This window comes from Callionymus lyra, chromosome 1 (assembly GCF_982586985.1).
Source record: "Callionymus lyra chromosome 1, fCalLyr1.hap1.1, whole genome shotgun sequence".
In the NCBI taxonomy this organism is placed as follows: Eukaryota; Metazoa; Chordata; class Actinopteri; order Syngnathiformes; family Callionymidae; genus Callionymus; species Callionymus lyra.
In genome coordinates this window covers 9,182,902-9,202,471 of record NC_141818.1, presented here as the reverse complement: position 1 = coordinate 9,202,471, position 19,570 = coordinate 9,182,902, and the positions used below count along the sequence as shown (strand labels likewise).

Here is a 19,570-nt window from a genome sequence, read left to right as displayed (position 1 = left end):
CCGATCGGACGGCACTGGACAGAGCAGTGTGTAGAGAGGCATCATGGGAGTTATGTTGGTTACATAAGTAAGGTGGGGGTGGTAATAGGTGACTCCCATAATGTACTGAGGACATGTTCAAGTAAATACAATTAAAGGAGCTTAGATGTTCCTGAAGACATCTTTCTACAATATATTTACATGTACAGTATCGTTCGCAAAAAACTGAACGCGTCCAATCGTGACATGGCTAGGGATTAGTATACTTACTTTTATTATACTATTATTATTATTTGTTTTCCTTATTATTGGTCAATTATGACATCAAACTTTTTTTTTTCCTTTCTTGACATTAGCCAGACCGATTCCTAATCAAAAACCTTAAATTATATTTTGTGTATATTTAATTGTCACATAATTCTAAAATAAGCAGCACCATCTATAACAAAACATACAAAGAAATAATTATATTTTGTAAACATTAACATATTTTAGATATGTACTTAATAATTATGTTTCTCTAATGTATTTTTTAATTATTTATATTTCAGTGTTTTGGGTCTTTTATGTAAAAGTGCCTGCACTCTGGGTGAAGTGACATTGGTTTGAAATATTCACTATAGTAAATTGAAAGTTAACATAAGAAAGTTAAACTCCTTAGAATTTTAGTTTTTAAGATATAAACTATGTAGAACTTTTTCATTCTCTCCCAGACTATTAAAGAGTCATTAGGTAGGATGCAAACTATTGTTTCTGGCGACCCCTGTGTCAAACAAGATGAACTGCAATGTCTCAGTAACAAAACAACTCTTTAGTATCGTTTAATGATAGTTAGAGTGTGTATTAAAACATCCATTACAGAAAAAGGACTTGTACCTAGTGCTGCTTTAACATATTGAGGTTAACATAACTTTTGTATTTTTCAAACCAATATAACAATATTTATCTAATGTAATCCAACTCAAAAATGTTCAATGATCTTCATCATCAAGGAAACCCGAAGCCGGAGCTGCAGTGGTACCGGAACGACGAGGAGGTGACCGAGGGTCTCTACATCATGACCAGAGTCTATGACATCACGGACCGAGAGTACCACGGCTGCCTGGAGCTCAACAGTCCCACGCACCTCAACAACGGCTTCTACACACTCGTGGCCGTCAATAAATTCGGGTCGGACCGGAAGAAGGTGGAGGCCCACTTCATGCACAAACCCTGGGATGGTGAGAAAAGTAAATATTTAAAAGAATATATATTTTGTGGTTTAATATTTGAGAAATATAACGACTCCTGTTCGCCAGGTACAGAGAAGGAACCATTCTACTACGGTGAGTACACGAAAACACTTTCATCAACACACTTACTTACACAACAAATCTTTTAGTTCACCTTCTTAAAAGTGTTTGGTTCACTGAACACAAATTACATATTGGGAATCTTTCTCTTTCTCCTTCTTTTCTCTAAAGTTTCCGAGGGTTAGTGACATGTTTCCTTGCATCCTTGCAGTTAGGGATCAAATCTATAGATGTTGACATTCCAACGTGTTTTTTGCTTTCACGTGTTGCATGTTTCTTTGATGTGTTTGTGTGGACATCACTCATATTCAAGCTCAGGGAAAAAAAGAGGCATGATTCATCCTTTTTCTTTTCCCTGCACGACTCTGTATGGACGTTGTCTTGATGCCTTTGAATTAACCGTCTTTTCTTTTTTGTCGCTGACCGTCTGGCTGCTGCAGAAATGACCACAGGTACGTTCACGAACAAAAATTTGTTGGTTTCCATGGTTTATAGAGAAAGAAGATGCTTCGGTGATTCACCCTGAGGCTGCATTAGGAAACAATATCTGACATTATGATGTTGGAATAGAATTAACATGAAAATCTTTATTAAAACATTACTATTTATTTGAAAATCTTCATCTTTCCCTTCTCTTTATTCCCCTGTCGCACACAGACAATCCACCTGTCGACCCACCTGAGGACAGAGTCGCTGTAAGTGTTCTTTAAAATGTTTTGTTTAGCAACATTTCCCAATTTTGACATCGTGTTTCTTGGATTAAAAAAAACAAGGGTTTTGTAAAATTAGCCTAATTAGCTTAATATTGATGTTGATCTTGTGACCTATAAAGATGCCAGTGGTTAAGATAAGATAAGGAAAGTAGATTAAAAATGTCAACAGTTATACAGAGACTTCCAAGAAGATTCCAATTCCTTCAATGAAAACACAATGTGTTATTTAAACTGTAGTTCTCTGCTGCAGACAGTTAAGTAAATAAAGATTTTGTTTAACGTCAACTGTTTAAAAAAGATTTTGGAACATTGTGTTTTCACCTGATTGACAACAAATCAGTTTTTCACGTTGTTCACATAATTTTTTACATTGGGACACATATACAATGCATCATATAATAACACTTTTATTGTGACCCAAGTGTCAGTTTTCATATTCAATGAACAGATCAGATTAATGCTAGTTGAGATATTGTGCACTTATTTATGTCATTGTGGTTCATTTCAAGTCAGAATGACTTCAGCTAGCATTGTTAGCTAAGCTAGCAGGTATACAATCCAACAAAAATGAACTTAAATTTAATTAACAAACACTTAACTAACACTTTTAATAATTGTAATTGAAAGAAAACATGTTCTGTAACAATTGTTAAGATGTCATCATCTCAACAATGAAAAATGTTTTTTTAAGCCAACAATACTTTATATTCTGTATATATATATATATATATATATATACATACTGTATATATTTTAATTAATTAATTAATTTAATTACATAGAACCTGGTATTTTATTTTAATTGATTTTTTTTAATTTTTTTATATTTACATGAAGTGCTGTAAAAAGGAAAAAACATATATATACATATGGAACACTAATAGACTCAGGGACTCATTTATTTCTATCATTCCTCATATTCATTAATGTATTTATATACAGTATATATATATATATATATATATATATATATGTATTTGCCAAGAATGACCCATAATCTAGTACTTTATGTGCTTGTATGGAGTCACCATGAGTGTATAAATGCTGAACTATGAATGTGTTTCTACCTCTCAGGTGTACGTGGTCGTCGGCATCGCGGTCGTGGCGTTGACCGGCTTCCTGCTCATGCTCGTCATTCTCAAGTTTGGAGGAAACTCGAAGTTCGGCATCAAAGGTAAGTGTTTTTTGTTTCATTTTTGCTGGAAAGTTTCGACGAGGACTCTCCATGTTTGTTTTGTTGATGTAAAAAGAAGAAAAAAAATCGATGGATTCATGGACACACTGTATGAACACGTGACCTCGCCGGAGGAGCGGCTCAATTTTCCTTCAAACAACCATGAAAATGTAGGCATTTCTTCAATCGATTGAGTCCCGATCGAGCCACGTACAGACGCGGTTGTCGTCTAAGTGGATGCGAAGCAGCAAATCTAGTCGGAAAAAAACATCTTTTCAAAAGATTTTGAACTCCAATCTCAAGGAGTTGTGGGAAAGTTTTCAAAAAAAACATCAGAAAAAGACAACTTTCCTGATTAATTTGATCTTATTTATTAAGGTAACATTTTTTTCTGTTCTACTACAAAGCAAAATGGAGGTTCACGGGTCATGTGTATCAGTGCGTCCATAAATCCATTCAACTTTCAGCTGCTGTGTGAGCGTCTGGACGATCCGTCTACGATTTCCGTCTAAACCGTTTAACCTGGAGCGAAACTAATCTCTGAGCTGAGTTTGTCGGCCGACTTCTTCGTCTCATTTTGCCTCCTGACTTGTCTCTGCCCCCCTCGTTCTTGTCGAGGAGGTCGACTAACAATAACTACTCAATTAACCGCATCATCATCATGTCGTTCGTCGAAACGTTTTAACCTCTGAGTTTAATTCATTTGACTGGAGTTAAACCGAAACAAAACGGTTGAACTCGTCCAAGCATCTGTTGTACATTATATCGGACGGAGTACGTTTCATTAATGAGCGCAGATATAAGAAGTGGGAGGTGGATGTGTGTGTGTGTGGCTCATCCTGGACTGTTGAAATGTAGTATTTTGACATTGATTGATTTATAGCCCCGCGAGAGAGGTGGGGTGCCAGAGACAGATGGAGTGGTAGATGTGTGTGTTTGGTGTGTGTGTGCTTGTGACTGTGGTTTCTCTGTGAGTCTTTTTTCTCTCGAGTAAATAAGCATTTGTCCACGACTCATCATAAAAGTGAGGAGTGTTTATTCTTCCCCTGAACACGTACTCAGACTCGGGTTTCTCTCGGACTGTTGCCGTCCTCGCTGTGATATACATAAATATATGTGTGTGTGCGATGGAGTCGTACCGCGATCGACTTGTTTTGGTGTCAGGAGTCGCACGTCTGATCAGAGGATCAGCGGCGACGGCGTTTGAATTTTAAAACATCGCAGCAGCGACTGACCTCTCGGCTGACCGTCGCCTCTGCAGAGGAGGAGAGGGTTTCGAGCGAGTTCGAGAGAAGCTTGTGGCGCCGAAGTTACCGAGGTGGGAAGAGAAGATGGAAGAACGAGAGCAGGGATTTTTTTGGGAGGGACATGTGGAGAAGCTGGAGACTCTGATAATGAAAACAGAAACAATAAGGAGAGGAAGACATTGAGGAAGAAAGGAACTCATCTAGAAAAATAATGCGGCGATGTTCTGTATGTTGAACCTTCATCGTGTGAGGAAAACAAGACGGAACTCACATTAATGCTCCAAATATGAAGAAATATATTGTGCAGTATAAGTGCAATATCATCGACAATTGAAAAAGTCAGTGGATTTAACAAAACGAGAAACTTTTCCGTATCACCTGAAGGTGTGATGCGTTCAATGACTGGAATTCAAAAGCGTAGATCAAAAGCAACAGACAGGAAAAACAAAGCAAACTCAATCATACCTTGAAACTAAATGATCGACTTAACTGTCTTTAGAGTATCAAATTCCGATCAATCTCTCATCCACTGTCATTGGAAGTCTCTGTTTAATTGTTTATATCCATCATCTCTGTGTCTTATCTTATCTCAATCTCTGACATCTTTATAGGTCAATGCATCAACATGGGGATTAATCTAGTCTAATTTTTAACAAACCAGCCGACGGACCGTATACAATTAATTGGCGGCCCCAACATGCCCCCGGGTCTAGACTTTGTCATGTGTTAGTTGCAGAATAAAATTAAATTTAAACAAACAAATTATTTGCAGATTTATATCAAAGAAGTCTTATTATTATTATTTAATTACAAACAAGCAAAACAAAACGAACATATTCATTAAAGAAAACCAAAAATAACCGAACATTACAATATAAAAAAGCTTTAGAATATTCCAGAAAATGTTCTATTTATTTTGACATACTTAGAAATACTTAAAAACGCCCCAATAAGAAAGAAAGATATGTGGCAGGATAGTCAGCTGTGCGGTTGACAGATGAGGCCGAATTTATAATAATAAATTATCCAAAGATAATATTTTTTCAAACACAAATGACAAATGTAAATAAATAAATAAACAAAAAGCCATGCCACAGAAAACCCAAACAAAAAACCTATTGTGGAGAACAAACAGCAAAGTAAAGCTCACCCATAAAGAACCCCACTCCAAACAGAAGGTGCCACTCAACCCCCAAACACCCCTATTTATACTGTGTGGTTCAGTACCTCTGGTAACAATAAACGCACAAACAAATGGTCAAAGGAAATCAGAAAGAGATACACTAACAACAGTAAAGCAAATAATACTGTCAATGCGTGAGCGTCACAGTTGAGTCTGTGACAATAAGTTTAAAAATAGCAGAAAATGCTACCAGTATTATGTTTTTATACAATCAAATTGGCCACATTTGGCCCTATGGTCAACACTCTATATGCACTAGGTCTAAGTCTGTTCATGACGCTAGTAGTAATACTTAGAGTTGTACTACAACAGGTCTACAGTACACAAGATGATAGACTATAATGCAACTAATACTTAAGTGTCAGTTTGACATTTCCTAAACGTTTAATAAATACACAGTAACAATTGAAAATAGTCGGATCCATGTTGTTTTTTTTTCATGTGCAGTATATGCAGGATTACATTAATTGGAAAAACATTCATGGAAAAACTTCTTCTATCACATTTTTGGTTGACTTAAAATCACACAAAAACATCAACTTCCTGTGTCAGTCCTGTTTTATAAACACATCAGCGCACCATCAGTTAAGTCCAGCTTCAGTTTGTAAACCCCCGCACCTGTGACCAATGAATAAAGTCGCTGATGATATTTTAATCTAAGTCTTTATATTTGCCAGAACAGTGTAGAAAAAAAAAGGTTACAACCGCCATCTGATAGAGTGTCTGCGCTCTTTGAATATCAAGCACACATCTTTTCAACGGCGACAAAATATCTCATTATCAAAATGTCACTAAGCCGTCCAAACTGTGATAATGTTATCTTGTCACTTTAAGTGAGCGACTGTCTACAGGAAGTCTTTGGGGCTCATCTGAATGCAGACGGCACCTGCAAATGAGTTTTTATCAGGGCGAGCTCATTAGCTCCCACATTCATTAACATAATGTTGCCTTTTAATTTTCCTGCGAGGGTGACAGAGATAGCAGAGGTCCCGGAGTCATCCTGCCGGGGAGGGGGGGGAGGAAACCTGAGCGCATAGCCTCGTCGACGGAATATAATAAAACCCTCTCGTGTCTCGTGACTCACAAGATCGAGTGGTCGTTCCAGAGCGTCCTTGACCGCCACTCTTAACAGATGGTCAATAACGTGGGACAGATGGACGCGTCCGGCTGACCTTCACCGTCTCAGCGGTCAATGACACGCGTGAAACAATACTGTGATATAAATATTAAACTCATCCTCCGAAAGCTCTGCGACTTAATACAAGAACATTATATTATGTTATTATTTCTTTTTTACTTTGACCGAGACCGAATGCGCCGTCTTGTTGTGATTGTCAGCGAAAGACTTGTACAGCAGCTGTCAAAGCAAAGGTTGGAACAGTTTGTCCAAATTATCAGGATGATTTTAGTGGATATGTGTTTAATATAGTGTCTAGTTTGAACTTTGACTGTAAAAATAGTTAAAGATAATAATCGTAGTCAAGTTACAGTTCAATAAAAAATGTATTATTCTTTTTTTTTTCTTTAAAAAGTACTTTTTGAAAAAGGCCAAAGCTGTAAAACCTATTTGGTAATGAATTAAAAATCAATAAGAAGTAAATAATGTTGGTGGTTTCATATGTTTTATAAACTTCGAAACCCTCATACATTTAGATGCAAAAAAACAACAACATCCCTGTGGCAAAATTAAATTAAAAAAAGATAAGAAACAATGAGCCAAAGCTGAGAATTAAAATTATTCTTAAAGATTTATAAAAGGAGAAATATGTTTAGGCTTCATAGAAAACATTTTAAACACCAACACTGTTATTACCTTTAAAAAAAATCATAATAAATAAAATAAAAATCATCTGTTTTTTTTACATTGAATGAAGCTGGACTCACTGGTGACAGTTGCTGAGAGGAGATCATTGAACAAACTACTGTCCATCATGGATGATGACAGTCATCCTCTGAACACTGTCATCAGTGAGCAGAGAAGCAGAATGAGTGCACGAATGCTCCTACCCAGGTGCAAAACAAATAGACTCAGGGACTCATTCATTCCTCGGGCTATTAAATTGTACAATTCGGAGTTCGGGGGCAGGAGTGGAGTCAAAGTATCATGATGTTCTGTTCTATGTTAGTCTTTGTATCCTTTGTCTTTGTTGTTTTTCTTTGACCTATGTTCTTTGTCTTTATCTTTAGACTTAGATTGTGTCATCTTGTTCTTTCTCTTTATGTTCTTCTTTTTTTATAATTTTATTTTTATATATTATTTTGTATTGTTTATGAAAAATTGCTGGATATAGGAAAAAAAACAATTTCCCAAAGGAGACCTCCTGAGGGATCAATAAAGTTTTACCTTACCTTACCTTAACTTACCTTACATTGTGATTGGATAGATGCCTTATTCATCCCCTCTTGTTTTTAAAACAGCGTTTTTTATTACTATATGCAATTTTTTTATTCATCACATTTGAGACCTAGATAAAACATTAATGTATTTACAAATACCTCCATACTGTTCGTCTGTAACATCCTTTCGACAGTGTCTACTGTTAACACACTGAGCTCACAATATTTAACTGAAGTGTTTCCTGTCTTTCTAGCATGTTAGCCTTTTAGCTTCTGCTACAAACAAACTAAAGATTGGGATCAATTGTCTTTTTTTGGAGTTATATGCAGTAATGTATGTCCATTCTATGGTCGTTACCAAGGCTCAATTTTCTTCGTCCCAAAAGACGGACCATAAACCTCCAATAGACAGTAGACACTGGCATGGACTTAACCAGGAGAGTTCCTGTCTTTGTAGCATGTTAGCCTTTTAGCTTCTGCTACAAAAACAATCTTAAAATATTGACTTGTTACATTTTTTCTGAACAATTCCTTATGTCGAGGCTTCAATATAAGACGGATATTACAGTCAAGCAGTGCTGCGGTATTTGGATTAGATTAGATTATATTAGATGGATTTTATTAATCCCTCTGGAGATCTACTTCTAGAAATTAGGTTTCCAGTTCACAGCAGACAATGCAGCAAGTTACATAAAAGATAGAACAACAACAAAGTGCAAACAGATAACAAAACTGCAAAAAGATAACAAAGTGCAAATATAAAGAGCATAGATCGAAGGAGCAAAACATAAAGATCTTAAAAGGATCTTTTAAGTGTGTTTTTTGGACAAAGTGATCTGTGGTTGCGACTGTCATATGAAAAAACATTTTTGCCTATAACTCCATAAAGGAACAGATTACTCTGAAAACAATCCCCACCCTTGGAGGGGGAGTAGAAACTGTGTGAAATAAAGTTGTCAAACAGTGAGACAGAGTCATGTCTGCTTGAGAAAGGAACATTTATTTAAATCATAGACTTGATAACAGATTTAAAAATAACAACCGACAGACTCTGGAGGAAAATGTGTTCTTTAATGAGTCGTATTTTCAAGGATCGATTGAATTATACGTATGCGAGTGTTTGAACAATATTTGCACATTAGACGAACCCTCTCTCGTCTTTTGTCCTTCACCTGAAAAGGCATCGCCTTTGTCTTCGTTCTCGATCAATAAAAAGAGAAAAAAGAAAATGTAATTTATCTCCAGGTTCTTTTTTTTACGCTCCACCATCAAGCATTCAAACTTCATCAACGTTCACTTTCGGGAGAAGTTCAAAGTGGATCGGCACACACAAAGATCACAGGCTGCGAAAATGAAAAAAAAAGAAGAAAAAAAAGATTGCAGCTCTTGACAGACGAAGATAAAAGGGGCAGCATGTTGGCTTTAATAGGACTGTTGGAGGAGTTTCCAACAGATTGCACATAACGACGCTCTCCCAAACTGCCGGCAGTCTCCGAAAAGAGCAAACACATCAGCGGCGTCTATATGTGCTCATGCCCTCTAAGCACCTGCAGGGAGAGACGCCTCGACATAAAGCCGGCGTGTGATGCTGCAACAAGGAAATGTCAGGGAAGACAACATTAAAACCTCGCCTGACAGGCGGGGTGGAGGCGAAGGGGGGAAATTCTGAAAGTGACACCTGACTGAAGCGAGGGAAGAAGAGGCAGGAAGACGAGGAGGAGGAACGTTGAGGAGGGAGTGAGTTTTTTCGGAGGGAGAGCGGAAGAACGGGAGAGGAAGTACAATCCTTCATCGTCCACTTATCAATGATTCATCATTAGCGAAGGTCTCAGCTTTCTCCTTGTTTGGTGAAGTCGCACAAGCCGCCTTGCACAAGTCCTGCCTCACACACACACACTCACACACACACACACACACGCACACACACACACTCAGTGTTGATCGATCGATATGACACCGTCAAGGTCAAGCCTAAACTCATGCTCAGCATCTCCTCTTCCTCAACAGCTTTCACACGCCACACAACTCAAACATTACTTTCAAACGCAACAACGGGGGGGAAAAAAAGAAAGAAAAATGACACAAACTCTGACACTCTGCAATTACACCGAGAGCCAGATCACTTTTCTTTTTCTCTCACAGCAGTTTCTTAAAAACAAGAACAAAGTTCAAATAAAAAGAACAACGTGCAAGGGATGACAAAGTGCAAATAAAAAGAACAACCAGCAAGGGATGAAAAAGTGAAAATAAAAAGAAAAAAGTGTGAGGGATGACAAAGTGCAAATATAAAGAACAAAGGGCAAGGGATAACAAAGTTCAAAAATAAAAAACAAAGTGCAAGGGATGACAAAGTGCAAATATAAAGAACAAAGGGCAAGGGATGACAAAGTTCAAATATAAAGAACAAAGGGCAAAGGATGACAAAGTGCAAATATAAAAAACAACGTGCAAGGGATGACAAAGTGCAAATATAAAGAACATAGGGCAAGGAATGACAAAGTGCAAATATAAAGAACAACCAGCAAGGGATGAAAAAGTGAAAATAAAAATAAAAATAAAAAAGTGTGAGGAATGACAAAGTGCAAATAAAAAGGACAACGTTCAAGGGATGACAAAGTGCAAATAAAAAGAACAACCAGCAAGGGATGAAAAAGTGAAAAGAAAAATAAAAAAGTGTCAGGGATGACAAAGTGCAAATATAAAGAACAAAGGGCAAGGGATGACAAAGTGCAAATATAAAATACAACGTGCAAGGGATGACAAAGTGCAAATATAAAGAACAAAGTTCAAGGGATGACAAAGTGCAAATATAAAGAAAAAAGGCACGGGATAACAAAGTTCAAATTTAAAGAACAAGTCCTAGGGATGACAAAGTGCAAATATAAAAAAAAAAAGTGCAAGGGATGACAAAGTGCAAATATAAAGAACAAAGTGCAAGGAATGACAAAGTGCAAATATAAATAACAGAGGGCAAGGGATGACAAAGTGCAAATATAAAGAACAAAGTTCAAGGGATGACAAAGTGCAAATATAAAGAACAAAGTTCATGGGATGACAAGGCAAATATAAAAAACAAAGATCAAAGTTCCTCAACAGCTTTCACACGCCAAAAAACTCAAACATTACTTTCAAACGCAACAACGGGGAAAAAAAAAGAAAAAAAAAAGAAGACACAAACTCCGACACTCTGCAATTACACCGAGAGCCAGATCACTTTTCTCTCCCCTTCAGATTGTCCTCCCTGTTCTTGTAGAGACGCGTGACATGCATTTTTTTCCGGTGGGCCGGCCTTTTCGATTTCCCGCGGCAAAAAAAAAAAAAAAAAAAGAGTTTGCGGTGACATTAATTGGCTCCGGAGATTCAGTAATGTGTGTTTATCTGACACGCCGTAAGCATGAGGCGTCAACGCGAGCTAATGCATTCATGGAGGTGTCAAATCAGAGCCAGCAACAACAAAAACAATGCGTCAGGATAAAGAGACAAACAAATGAATTGGATATAAGTGACTAAGAGGCGCTTTAGGAGTCGGAACGAGCGGTATTTTCAATACTATTAATTACACATCAAGAAAACAAACGTTAAGTTGATTTTTCTTTACAAATCGGGACACAAAAAGTTTGAAATACAGTTTTACGTTCTGTGGTGAATATGCTTTGTATAGTCGCTGCCACTTGTAAACGCCCACCGTCTGTGTTCGTAGTACAGTGTAGATCAGCTCTATCGGACAAAACTAGGACTATATTTTTGGGGATGCTGTTCTCAATCGCAAGTATTCAACCGCGGCACATTTATCCTTCAATTGATTCTTCTTATTATTTTTGGTACTTTGGGTACAACAAGTCTGGCCATCAGACTGCTGAATGAAAATATGACTTGAGCTATGCACTATTTAAAATATTATGTATTTATTCTATTTATAACATATTAGCACTATTGTTAAGTTATTTATATTTATACTTTGTATACACTAATTATCATATGCAATATCTATAATGTTATTTATTTATTCTGTTTATACTATATTGCACTATTTTTAACTTATTAATATTTATATTTATGCTTTTATATATACCTTTCTCTCCTGTGTTTTTTAACGGTTGCCAAGCAATGGAATTTCGTTGCCAGTTTCACTGCTGTGTTTTCTGTCCAATGACAATAAAAGAAAGTCTAAAGTCTAAAGTCTAAAGTCTAACAATAAGTTTTTTGTTATTTGATTGCGTCTTCTATTACGTGGACCAGCGTCGGCTCGGTTTATTTATTTCCCCAACCTTGGTCTTTCTATACACTTGCATTGATTGTCTTTCATTTGTTCAGTTTAACTATTCTTTTACGGTGATTCAGCAAAGTCGGAGACTTCGTCCCGATCATAGAAATTTCCATTCAAACCACAAATAATCGCTAACCTAAATCTTGTTCTTTAAAAAGAAATAAAGAAAATAAAAAGCTGTAACGATCGGCAATCAGCTCCGTCAGTATGTTAGACAAAATACGCAAATATTTTCCAGGTACAAGAAGTGGCCGATAGAAACAGCACCAGATGTCATTCAATTCCTAATATATAAATCTGATTTTCTGAATGTAGTCACATCTGTTTGAATATATCTGCCGCGCTCTCTGTCGCCATGAAATCTGGTCATTTGTTTGGACAGCGAGGCTGACAGGGTGTCGCGGGCGTACGACTTGTTTCATTGATAGAACGTTGACCCACAATGAGTCAGTTTGACAGAGAACAGACGTGTAATTAATCCATCAAGGGCTACATGTGTAACAGTTGAGTTTTTTACATCTAATGAGTTTTTCATGAGCTCTCGAAAACATAGAAAAACGTGTCAAGAAATGGATTTAATGTGTTTTGAAAAAATAAGTGCTACATGTCTCTGTATCATTGTAAATATAAATCTAAAATATTCTTAGAATCTAGCTTAGTGGTCCCTAACCAGCACCGGTATTATTATATATATTATATCATTCCTGGTGTATTTCTTATTGTACTGTATGGTACTGTATGAAAGGTGTTTTATTAAAGATAAAAAACATCTTCTTTGTGGCTCTAGACCAGTCAAGGTGCTTGTTTTGGTCTAAGTAAATAAATCTTTAAACCGGAAAAAATAAGTAAAACACAAATCTATATGAGACCAGCATTATAGTTGGATGTATATATTACACATTTAATAATAATAATAATAATAATAATAATACATTTTATTTAAAGGCGCCTTTCTTGGCACTCATGGTCACCATACATACATAAAACATTTAAAACACAACAATAAAATATGTATAAATAACAAGTAGCAGACAAGGGTAGAGGAATAGCATCAAATGGAATAAGCAATTTTAAACAGGTGTGTTTTGAGTTTAACATAATTTCTTTGGGCCAGTTTTGATCCAAAGCTCTGTGAAAATAATGTTGTTAGAAAATGAATTTCTAATATAAAATTTGAAATCATGTTTTTTTTGTTTTGTTTTACTGTTCATACATATCATAAATACATATGGATATTAAAAAAGACGCTTATTTTAATTCAGACAAACAAGGGGCCAAACAGTTTTTTGCAGTCCGGGTCAGGGCCCAAAATAATTTAGTTTTTCACCAAACTCTCTGACTCTTTGTTACTCATTATATTGTGATAGATGGACGTTGAATTTACATCAATTATCTCTGAGTTTGTCATTCACCAAAAAACTGCCATTGCTTTCATTCCACTTCAGTTTTATCTTAAACACCGGCACCTTTGTAGGTCACTTTATCAACGTGAACATTAATGTACTTCGACACAGGTGCTTTAAGTGGACACAGGAATAATCAATCCAGCGACAGCAGACTTCAAATCAAATTGAATTGAGAACAGGGCTTTAACTGTCCTTCAATCTGCTACCTGTGATGACTTTTCTCATCCAGTAATCAAACGCAGCCATGTGTGAAATAAAACACGGACGGCAAATAAAGTTGTTTTAGAGGAAGTCGGGCGTCAGAGAATCCATTGTGCTGCCTCCTCTCTTCCTTTGGTCAATGTGACCTTCCAGAGCGGCGAAAAATGAGATTATTGGAAGTGGGAGTGCGGAGCAGGAACAGGACATTATGCACACTTGTAATTTGAAATGTTATCAAAGCAATAGTTTCTGATTTTTTTTTTTTTTTTTTTTAAAGCGCTCATTTAAATTTCAGAACGTCTTTAAACCCAATCATCTTCCACTTAAAAAAGGAGCACTTGAAAAGAATGATTTGAATCCTGACTAACATGCTCTCGTAGGTCAAGATGTGAGTTTTTAGAGGTCGCCGATCTTTACACGGAGCATCATTATAGGAATAGTTGCCATTAAAACAGGATCCATGACATCATCCTATGATCTCAGACTTTACCATAAAGAGTCACAGGAATCCATCACAGGTCAGACCATAATCTCATCTTGGAACCTGAAAGGGAAACATTTTTGATTTAATCTGATTCAGAGAAAAAAAAAGGATTTGAAGAAGCATTTTTATGATGAATGTGTTGCTATCAGGAACAAGTATTGTAGTAAATGAATGTCGCCTGGTTTGAAAAAGTCCTACTTATTCGTGACAACTAACATAATTAATAGCTAATGAGAACAAAAATGTAGTAACTTTGGTAACACTTTATAATGGAAAACACATATTAACTTTTGGTAAGGTACTCATTCATATTTATATTAACAGAACATTAGTTAACTATTATAAAGTACCAACTCACACCTTGTTCATTCTGACTATATTCTACCCTTAATAGTAGGATATTAAGATTTATTTATTTTTTAGGATTTTTTAGATTTAGATATTTATTAATCCCTCTGTTGAGCTCCTTCAGGAATCTGGGTTTCAAGTTCACAGCAGTTTCATAAAAACAAATACAAAGTTCAAATAAAAAGAACAACATGCAAGGGATGACAAAGTGCAAAGAAAAAGAACAACATGCAAGGGATGACGAAGTGCAAATAAAAAGAACAACACGCAAGGAATGACAAAGTGCAAATAAAAAGAACAACATGCAAGGGATGACAAAGTGCAAATATAGAAAACAACGTGCAAGGGATGATAAAGTGCAAATATAAAGAACAAAGTGCAAGGGATGACAAAGTTCAAATATAAAGAACAAGTGCAAGGGATGACAAAGTGCAAATATAAAAAACAACGTGCAAGGGATGACAAAGTGCAAATATAAAGAACAAAGGGCAAGGAACGACAAAGTGCAAATATAAAGAACAACGTGCAAGGGATGACAAAGTGCAAATATAAAGAACAAAGTCAAAGTTCACACTAACCTTAACTAGTGATTATTAACAGGAAATAAAAAAATATGAATAAACAGAAAATAAATAAAGTAATTAGAAAATAAATTTTTGCGAAAACTAACTCTCTACTTACCCCTTATTAGGTGTAAATACAGAGCAGGAAGTAGTTAAATATTAATAATACTGTTGCAAATAACTATCTATAATCAGTTCATGTTTTGCAGAACAAGCTAATGTTGCTGTTGCGTGCAGTGTGTTGTGCAAAAAGGTTTCGCTACACTCCGGTTCCATTGAGCTCACTGCTAGCAGACGGAATCAAAATAATAAAAATCAGGAAAAATAAATCCTACTTCTCAAGCATACTTTTAAAATGAAGGCTAGAATTAAAATTAAATCTTATTTTTTGGGTCATTTTATAGGTTTCCATTGACCTCCTAAAGTCCTCTTGGTTGGTGAATAGTCTCTATTTTTGCTTGTGTTATTCGTATGAGATTAGGTGATGAGATTCATTTTGATGCCAACAGAGAGCAATACAAGCCAATTCCAGCTAATGCTAGTAGCGACATTATCAACCATTCATACGATCGTATCATCAGTCACGGTTAGTTTCCGTGGCTCTGCTGCGACCTTGACGTCAAACTATCTATGGACTGTGAAGTTCACCAGAACGTATCGGAAGAATTTCCTCATGAGAGTCGGGCGGCAGAAAATGTGATGGTTATTTTGTCCTTTCACCGCCGCTCCGGTGTGTGCGGTTCATTATCGCTGCGCTCCGGAGCGTTTGCATTGTTAATATTTACCGCGTGGACGCCGCTCTCTTGATGTTCCTTCTGTAAATGTCATGGTCGGCAGGTCTCCGCGGGCCCGGCCTGCGTATGAAAACGCGTCAATGATGGCGACTCTTTTTAAGCTATTGATCAACACTTTAGTCGCGCCGAGACGCAGTTCCTGGATCCTCCAACAAGAGCTGGCAGAGACGGATGCCAATATCATTTACTGTGGTCCTGCTGGTCCAGTGTGCGGCTCGCATGACGGCGAGGGGTTCCAGGGACGAGCAGAAGAAGAATGCGGGGGTGGGAGGCTCTGAGTGATTGGTTCCAGCACTATCACAGATAGAAGTTTATTGACGGATAAATTGATTGTTTTCCTGTCCAGACTGAGTAAGAGCACTTCTGTCTTCTTGGCTTATGTCTCCCCTTCGCTGCACAATGCAGAGGTAAGCAGCAATGTGGAGGATTTGTGAGGGAGGGAATCTTTTCTTTTTTTTGTCAGCAGAACTATAAACCACAGCGTTTTTATTGAAATGATGTGGTTTTTAAGCTTTTAATTGAGTTGAATGGTGCCTACATTGAAAGGTTGAGTTTGTTTTTTATTGATTAGTTGTATTTCATTATTTGTATATTTGAAATGTTGTGAAGGTTCTTGATCGTTGTCATGTGGTCGTCTGCGAGTCGCGTGATTGGCTGAAATCTTGATCAAATAGCTCAATACTACCTTGATTCCAACATTTTGATATTGTTTTTAAAAGGCTACGAACGCATAAATGTTGACTTTTAGAATTAGATAATAGAAATATTAGAATTGGGATATCAAACTCTATCTGTAAAAAAGTTTAATTATTTAGAACATTTTCAAATAAAACAATTAAACCTTTCTATATACAAAAAATTTAAGTTAATTTTTGAATAAAAACCAATGCATTCTTTTAATATATAAACGATTGAATGAAATCATTAAAAAAATATTTATAAAATTTAAAATAAAAGTTTCAACGTTTGAAATGTTAAATTCAACCATTTAATATTGTTATGTCCCTCATAGACTTCCATAGGATTGTGTTATTTAAGACAAGAGTGGATTGCAAATAAGACCAAAAACGATAATAATAATATAATAAAATAAATGTTTTAAATCAAGTTTAAAATAAAACATAAGAAAGAACTTCTACAGATACATGTAAAGGTCAACTTCATAAACACCAGAAAAGCACTTTGACGGGACATACCTCTTCCAAGGAGCTCATTTCACTCACTTCCATGATTAGAGAATTGTTGCCTGACCAGGAATCCAACACAGTTTGTCACCACAGTCACATTAAATTGTATTTATTGTAGTGCTTCGATTGTTTGCTGTGTTGTCTAAAGTTTTATTCAATTTAGGTGCCAAATATATGCAAACAAAGGTCCTACCTCTAATTTTATTTTATGTAATATGAATGATCATAAGCGGAACATTTGATTTAAACGTATACATTAATGCTAGCTAAGATAGCTTAGCACGTCTAATCCAGTGTAACAATGTTTTTCTTTCTCAGGTGATTTATACCATTTAAATCAACAGCAGTAAACACCTAGTTTGGCCGAATCAAATCACAGTAAAACCAAAATACACTCAGCCTCTTTTCTTTTTGGTTTGTGTTCCAATATAAATCCGAGATTTTGCTGATTATGTGACTTTTGCAGTGAGTCGGCAGATAAATGGCTTATAAAATGAGGAAAATAATTATAGTATATTATGAGATGGAAGCATTAGCGGGATTTATGGGAGTAACAAAGGAGAGATGAGATTTTAATAACCATGCATTGGAAATAGTTTATTATTCAGAACGATTAAGATGAAAATAAGATGTTTGATTCAAACATTCAACCGCTCTTGATGAACCGATGGCGACCGATCGCTCTCCCCCTGCAGCTTCCGCCTGACATCAGATCCGTTAGATTTATTTCTTGAGAGAGACTGCGGTCCAGCGCCAAGACCAACGATTGTGCTGAGCTGTCCCGGGGTTTTCTTTGCTGACACAAGACGTGTGTGACGAAACTCAAGCCTGCAAGATGTAGTGTGAAGCTGACACGCGTAAAAAACTCCCCAGAGTTCACTAGAAGAAGTGCTGATTCTACCCGTTGAGGAACATTTTCAGGAACGTTAAAAAAAACAAAACGTAAGTAGAATGTGGATGTTTTTAAAGGTGTATCTCAGTAAAGTCAAAGTTATTTTACAGAATTGTGTTGGCTCACTGCTGTGTTTGAAAACATATGTTATGCTAGTTTTGCATGAGCAGAAATGGTAAGAAGCCATACAGGGGGATCAGGAATCTTTAAAACCTCACGAAATCCAGATAAAATTCCCCAAAAAACCCACAACATGAATCCAATCCTATTTTCATTATCAAAGTTAGACTTTGTTCTAACTAAAATAGATGTTATAATGTTCCGTTGGACTCACTTTCAATGAAAGAAGTAACATTTTCTTTTTTTTTTGGCTCTTTAAAAATTAGTTGCACATACGACTGTTCCCTCGTGTTGGCATTACCTTACTCCCCAGCATGTAGATCAGTATTGGCAGTTGAAAGTGGCTCTAAGAGTTCCTGATAGTTCCCGTGTAGCTTGAGGTTTTTCTGCCAAGTCCTGGCCCTGGCTTCGCCCCCCTGTATCCCAACAGATGCCAACATTTTAGGAATTATATTTTTGGCTTGGATTGCGTCCGTTTATTTGGCGACACAGATTGTATCTGAGTTTTTATTCAGTCAAGTGTAAACCTCATGGAGCCATGATTTATGGATAGTGTTGTGAGCAAGACAGTATCTCCCAAATAAAAACTAGTCGTCCGAAGAGCCAGTGCATCCGTTGATAGGGACATTAGAAGCTAATGGATATGTTCTATAAAGCACCGGTCGCGGGTTAAAATCCACTCATATCTCAGAGTCGAGAAGATTCTTTTTGCGTTTTGAAGCTTCTGGTATGTTTGGATGAAAACATCTGGACCTTGATTGCGGTCATGTGATTTCTCACTGAGGTTTGCTGAGGTAAGGAAGGATGTCTATCTTAAACATCCTGGTACATTATGAAAGTAGGTGAAGCGTTTATTGAGACAGAAAATCTTTTCAGCGCCACTAATGGAAACGGGTTCTTAGAAGCTTAAAAAAAAAAAAAAAAGTCTTAATCCATGTGAGATAGCGTAAAAAAAAAAAAAAAAAAGGAAGGTTCACTCCGCTGTCTGTTGCCCCCGAAGCATGCTGTTGCCACGGCAACCTGCGTCATCAACAAACCTGTGCCGCCCCGACGTCCAAATCATTATCGCAGAGTCTGAGCGAGCGGTGAATCACTGGCTTCAGACCGGCCATGAAGCGGCTCCGGGGAAGAACCCGAGTCAGAGACCGGAGCAGACAATGGATGTGAAATCATAAAAGTACATCACTGCGTCGCCGCGACGACGAGGAGGATTCTTCCCTTCAACCGTCTATGAAGTTCGGGGACGACACCAATCCTCTTATGAAGACGAGCGGCGATCGGCAGCCAAACTCATAAACACGATTCTCTTTCTTGGGATGCGAGCGATGCCTCAGACTTTTCTTTTGAAAGCCACGACACAAAGAGTCTATCTCAAAAGCTCCC

General features: G+C 36.9%; 1 protein-coding gene across 2 annotated transcripts in view; it reads left to right on the top strand.

Moving 5' to 3' along the window:
- The window catches only part of ntrk2a (neurotrophic tyrosine kinase, receptor, type 2a), an 88,849-nt gene that overhangs the window by 20,145 nt on the left and 49,134 nt on the right, over positions 1–19,570 (top strand). Inside the window, exons 9-12 of one of the 2 annotated variants that reach the window (XM_087792136.1) lie at positions 972–1,238; positions 1,278–1,304; positions 1,929–1,966; positions 3,059–3,158. In XM_087792136.1, coding sequence (XP_087648262.1) covers positions 972–1,238; positions 1,278–1,304; positions 1,929–1,966; positions 3,059–3,158 — 432 coding nt within the window. The remainder of the gene's footprint in view (positions 1–971; positions 1,239–1,277; positions 1,305–1,928; positions 1,967–3,058; positions 3,159–19,570) is intronic. The other variant, XM_087792145.1, reaches the window with a different exon arrangement.